The sequence below is a fragment of the Cephus cinctus genome, unplaced genomic scaffold (genome assembly GCF_000341935.2).
Source record: "Cephus cinctus unplaced genomic scaffold, Ccin1 Ccin1_scaffold0029, whole genome shotgun sequence".
Taxonomy (NCBI): Eukaryota; Metazoa; Arthropoda; class Insecta; order Hymenoptera; family Cephidae; genus Cephus; species Cephus cinctus.
In genome coordinates this window covers 632,952-639,431 of record NW_014332776.1, presented here as the reverse complement: position 1 = coordinate 639,431, position 6,480 = coordinate 632,952, and the positions used below count along the sequence as shown (strand labels likewise).

At 33.5% G+C, this 6,480-nt stretch overlaps 1 protein-coding gene across 2 annotated transcripts; it reads left to right on the top strand.

Moving 5' to 3' along the window:
• Nucleotides 1-584: 584 nt before the first annotated feature.
• LOC107267842 (cGMP-dependent protein kinase, isozyme 1) lies at nt 585-6,476 on the top strand. 2 transcript variants are annotated; one of them, XM_015739999.2, is made up of 13 exons: nt 585-814; nt 1,221-1,280; nt 1,451-1,689; nt 3,091-3,233; nt 3,322-3,459; nt 3,542-3,711; nt 3,764-4,002; nt 4,080-4,400; nt 5,293-5,524; nt 5,600-5,706; nt 5,787-6,026; nt 6,110-6,176; nt 6,247-6,476. In XM_015739999.2, exons 3-13 carry the CDS (start codon nt 1,508-1,510, stop codon nt 6,340-6,342), a joined length of 1,935 nt encoding a protein of 644 aa, XP_015595485.1. In that variant the 5' UTR covers nt 585-814; nt 1,221-1,280; nt 1,451-1,507; the 3' UTR covers nt 6,343-6,476. The 2 variants fall into 2 exon arrangements, with proteins under 2 accessions (XP_015595485.1, XP_024941303.1); XM_025085535.1 differs by lacking the exons at nt 585-814; nt 6,110-6,176; nt 6,247-6,476 and having other exon boundaries at nt 835-1,280; nt 5,600-5,696; nt 5,787-5,965.
• The last annotated feature ends 4 nt before the right edge of the window (nt 6,477-6,480 follow it).

Sequence of the window (6,480 nt, the reverse complement as noted above, 5' to 3'; positions counted from 1 at the left end):
ATATATTTTTGGCTTGTACTACATTGTTAAAAAAATTGTATGAGTCTACAGCAATAATGATATAGTTACTTAATTATACCTAAAACTGCAAGAAAATGTTATTGTCCAATACTATAAATTATTATTTTTATTAAATTTAACTATAAGAGCTACAATGGTCATAGTTAAAAATTAACTTAACTTTGAACATAAAAAATTATTACCTATACGTTGAAGATGTTATGTGTATATATATATATATTTTTTTTTCTCTCTTGCTTTAGGCATCCAATATTTGTGTATATTCGCAATAAGTAATACGACGTCGTCATTCCATCGTAAGATTAATTTCAAAGTGGACACAAATTGCAACAAACGTAATGTTACGTGTAACCTACATATCAGCTGTGATTTCTAACTCATATGCATAAAGTCAATGTAACAGCTCTGTTATAGGTATAAAAATAAATCATAAATTACAACATTACATTTTACATACGTATGATACGTTGCCTGTTATGACGATAATTATATTGTGGTAGGTTAACATTTTGTATTATTTATAGTATAAACATATGTGCCATTGGTATAGCGGCGTTCACAGTAGCGAGCTGATACGTTTTTCTTAAAAAAAAAACCTTGGGATTCAAAGCATTGGAATGCTGCCCTAGCGTAACCTAACCTTAACCTAGCGTAACGCTATCTAAGCGCATTACAGCTCTGGGTAGCAAGCATTGAAAAAATTCGAACAAAAGTATAACAGACCTGTTTATCATCCTCAGAACAACTGTTACGCTGAAAATACTTTGAGGACAGTCCTCAATGTATCCAATACGTAAGTGAAAATGTCTTCAACGTAGCCCAAGCCCAAATTTATACATATAAATATATATACATATATATAAGTGTATTAACACTAAACGCTCAGCTGGTTCAGCTTATGCATCGTTCGCTCATCCGTGTAGGTTAGATAAAAAAGAGTGATGTCCAACATATTATCTCGTTACTATTTTCCGAAGATAAGGTTTAAGCATTTTTTTTTGACCGATGAAGAATCGATCCAGTCGATTGTGTCATTCGTGACATTGCGCCTCGCTGATGGTAGCTGACGATATTGTTATAATTGTGTTTATTTTCTCAACGTCTTATTCCATTCTATCGTTGTCTTGCATTTTTTCTTGGTTTTCTTTTTTGATTTTTTTCAAAATCTTTAAAAAATTATATCATTGTTTTGTTCAAAGTGTCTTTTACTCGGCGTTGATAATCCATACGGATAAGCTACAAAGATAATAAAATTTCTGGTGAGTAATGCAATGTCAATAAAAATTATTTGTAATATAATAACGACAGTTTGGTATTTACGTATTTATAAATTGTTAATGATATATAAAATTGACTAATGCTCTTGTGATATGTAAATGTAAAAAAATTTGAAATATTTATACAATACTATTTATTTATTCTGTCGTAGAGACCAACAAGGAGATATTGGTGATCGAATGACTATGTGATTGTCGTGCACGCTATCATGAAATTTTCAGTTTTTGGCACTTCAGGTGGACTTTATAATTTTAATCAATATCAGGAAACGGGGAAAGCTTGTCATGAAGTATATCGCAGATTATCTAATAATGAGAGAAAAGTCGGTGTTATCGGTGGAGTTCCTGATACACTGAGGAAGCGAATTCCCAGTTATAAAAAGGATGTTAAGTAAGTAAACAAAGATACAGGTTCGTCGAAGATTCATATATAATGAAATATTCAAAAAATATCTCACATTAGGATAAAGTATCTATTTCGGATCTTTTTTTTTCGACTTCGCCTATGACTGTGTATGTGAGTAAAATTAAAAAAGCGTATGCACGCTGAAAATCCTATGTTTATACGCACTTTTGCTTTTAGTCACGTGGTGTAATGATCTACTAAGTCAATTATCGTAAGTTAGATTGGGATACTAGGTTTTGATTTCTTATCAAATATTCCGTTTATTTTGCTTAAGGTGTCGGAACTTTTGACAGTGCTCTAAATTTTGAAACGATTTTTTATCAGCTGACTTATTTCGGATTAGTCTCAGATTAGATTGAAATATTATCTTTCATCTAAATTAGGTATATGGACCAAATATCTTGGATCTAATAAAATATACTATTATGACATCTAAATAACAATAGTACAGATAAATTCAAAGGGTCCTCAACAGTCAGAGACATGTACGTTAATACGCGACTAGAGGTTAGGCCAAAAAGCAGATTGGGCAATAATATTTTTCCTAACAGCGTGCGCAAAATCGAATTTTGCGCACGGGTTTGCGTGCGCAAAGTGCCTCATTCCCGCACTGTCAAACGCGTGTGCAAAATCGAATTTTACGCAGCTTGTTAGGAAAAATAGTATACGATACACGTGCACATAGGCGTCTCCCGCACTCGTCTCTTTCGTCACCCTCGCTACGCTCGGGCGACAAACCCGACTCTTGCGGGAATCACCTACTTTGCGCACTTGTATCGTAATATACTATTTCACCATTCTCCACATTTCTTCTATACACAAAGTTTGGTCAAATTATCGTTAAAAGTAGATTCGGGGTAATCTACAACGTATACATGGCAGATTTCATTGAAAAATAGTACGTAGTTATGTAAAAACAAACATAATTACGTAGTTCTGTTTAATTCTTTTTTATTGATCGCGCAGAAGACTAACTTCACAGACCGTTATTTAGAAGACGCCATGTCCATTACCAATAGCAACTTGTACCAACTTAAAAATTTATTGTGATGTTATAGGTGTGATTGCAGACGGTGGTGAAAAAATAATTCATTTAAGAACGATGTAGATAACTTGGGAAACATTTGAAATTTTTAAATCCAAATTAGGGGCTGATCCGAAATAGCCACTTTATTCTATTAATTATATTATATATAAATTCTTGACTTAATAAACAAATAAGCATTTGCGTACTACTTAAATCTAATAAGTACCAAAATTTTGCTGTATGTACAATAGAAATAAAGAAAGCTGAAAAAAACTTGTCGCAATGATAACCCCCATGAAATAAATTAACATCCTTCTTTTTCTTAATTAAACCCAATAACGTTTATATACAATTCACAGAACGCGGGACAGAATCAAGGAGGCCATTATGAGAAATGAATTTCTTAGTAATTTAGATAACGCTCAAATTGAGGCGATTATCTCAGCAATGTATCCACAAATAATTCCACCGAAGACTAGGATAATAAAGCAGGGTGATATTGGTAAATACATTTTTTTAAGTATTCTATTTGTAAATTCTATTTCTAAATTTAATTGATTTCTGCACTATTCAAATAATCGTGATTACAGGTACTCATCTGTATGTCTCGGAGGAGGGTGAATTTGATGTATACGATGGTGGAGATTATCAAGGAAGTTTTGGACCAGGTTATGCATTTGGTGAGCTTGCTTTGCTCTACAATATGAAGAGGATGCGCTCTATCGATGGTGAACAATATAATTATACTGGTGTAAATTATCATAGAGGAAAAATAAATTAATTTTTTAATAAAGCGATTTAAATTTGTAGTAAAAAAGGGTGGAAAGGTTTGGGTCATAGACAGATCAGCCTTTATGGCGGCAATGATAAAATCTGCCCAATTAAATGTAGAGGATAACATACGTCTTCTTCGACGAATATCAATCCTGCAGTGTCTTCCGGATCAGGTCCTCGCCAAAATATCCGACCTGATCAATGTCGTGAGTATACATTGGGACGTTTTATGAAGATCGTTCACGATTTACTTGGCAGGAATTCTTTCCAGGAAACGCGTGCATAATTCGCCAGGGCGAGCTGGGCGATAAGTTCTACATAATAAACGGTGGTAATGTTATGGTCAAATTAAACTTCTGCGAAAACGAGTCGCCCCTAATTCTTGGCAAAGGAAAATATTTTGGCGAAAAGGCTCTCTACGACAATGCCGATAAACGTCGTCAAGCTAACGTCATAGCAATGCCACCTGGCGTCGAATGCTTCACAATAGACAGAGAGTAGGTATATACATAAATACATAGATTTTAATCATCCTCACACAGCAGACAAACATTACGTTGCTAGATGTTTCCAGATCCTTCATTAATTATCTTGGCGATGTTGAGTCAATTAAAAATAAAAATTGGATCGAGGATTATGAACTGAGAAGACGATCTCTGAATATACAATGGACCAGCGAGTACCTGAAACTTAAACTTTCTGATCTGAAAGTCATAGGCACTCTTGGTACAGGCTCCTTTGGTAGAGTCGAATTGGTCGTAGCTGAATCCATTCCGAATAGGAGCTTTGCCAGGAAGAAAGTGAAGAAAATAACAATTTCACATAGGGGACACGCCAGACATATTTATAATGAGAAATATGTTATGCAAGCTTGCAAGTCGCCGTTTATATGCGAGTAAGCGATTTTTTGATAATATCGATTAAAGTTACTCTGCAAAGATAAACTTTTCGTTATTTATCCAGCAAACACAGTTACATAATCGTAATGTAACATTGATGAAATCAAAAGTAACACGTTAGATTGCCAGCTTGTTTCATATTACTACTGTGAAATTTGCAATTTCCAATGTTAAGTCTATACATGTAACGACTTTTTACTGTAATCTAACACCTTCATCCCAGCAAACACATCTTAAGATTTGTTACAATTGTAACAGTTATATCTGTTAGAATAAATTTCATATTGCTATGTAGTAGCTACTTAACAGTAACATGAATGGCGACAATAGTGTTTGCTTTGAATTTAATTCATTTTATAAGATACAGGCGTTTTAGACCTTGAATAATTAGACTCAAGTTGCTTAAAAAGCTTAGTGAAGCTGGTGCGCTACACAATTTATAAACACTTTTAATGAAGTGTGTTATATGTATAAAAGTATTACTTTCATATATACATTTGTGAGATACACTTTAATTTCGGGTCGATTATTTTACGCCTTACGATCTAGCAGACATACTTTTGATGGCGCAATTTACAAGTCGTTGAATCTAGCAATGAGGTTACAGTTGTATAACTTTTTTTTATGTTTAAGTAACATTGAAATTTTAAATAAGTTACATCTAGATTTCATGTCATTATTATGCCATGTTGATCTGTTCTAGCCTAAGTTACATAACAGCTATGTTTTGTGTTTGCTGGATGCTGTTAAAACTTTTGATATAATCATTTATATTGGTGATAACAATTGTTAATCGCTTAGAAATAATAACAGACATTCTGTATGAATTAATAATTGTATATTTCATATTCCAAGTATTAATAGCATGACTTTTAAAAAATTCTCTAGATTGTACCAAACTTTCAAGGATAACAAGTACGTCTATTTTCTCATGGAAGCTTGTTTGGGTGGCGATTTGTGTACTGCTCTTCAAAGAAAAGGATGCTTTAGCGATTCCATAGCAAAATTTGTAATAGGATGTGTGGTAGAGGCGTTGGATCATCTTCACTCGCTTGACATTGTTTGTCGAGATCTCAAACCAGAAAACATCATGTTGGACAACCGTGGATACTTAAAGCTGGTTGGTTTTTTGAGAATTGTATTAAACAATTCTTAAATAACGCGTTCAACATTATTTCAATTTATTTACCTACAGACGGACTTTGGATTTAGTAAAAGAATAGGTCCTGATAAGACTTGGACCTTCGCTGGAACTCCCGAGTATATGGCACCAGAGATAATTTTGAATAAAGGTCATGATAGGTCAGTTTTAATAATCGTATCACAGTTTACGTACAACCTCATTCAAAGTCTTTACTCATATTAACCTCCTGTTATTACAGAGCCGTTGATTATTGGTCCCTTGGTATTTTACTATATGAAATATTGATGGGCAGACCGCCATTTCGAGCAATGGATACTCTGGATACGTATAATAAGATACTTAAGGGAATAGACGTCGTAGGTATTCCTAGTGATATTAGGCGAACTGCTGATAATCTTATTCGAAAATTACTGCGACTAAATCCCGCTCAGCGATTGGGATATTTACGTCACGGAATAATGGACATAAGGAATCACAAGTAAATTAATTTGATTACTTATAAGAGTTGTATCAACAGAATGACGCTACTACTTTTTATTCATAACTCTATTTTCTCCTCAGATGGTTCAGCTCATTTAATTGGAGTTCTCTGCAAAACCGGACACTCAAATCGCCTCTAATACCTAAGGTAAGTAATATTCTAAAACAACAATACCCTAAAGACACTCGTTTTATTGAATATATTTTTAATTAACTAGATCGTCGATCATCTCGACATAAGAAACTTTGATCGGTATCCTCCGGAGCGTGACATACCACCAGATGATTTCTCAGACTGGGATGCAACTTTCTGAGTACTTTTTTATCTCAATAAACTATATATATTGTTTTTATAGTAGTAACATAAGTTCATATCATCAAAAAATCAATGTTTTTCAATTTACAAATGATTATCCAACAGTCTATTATTGTTTAATAAAATACAGTATTCC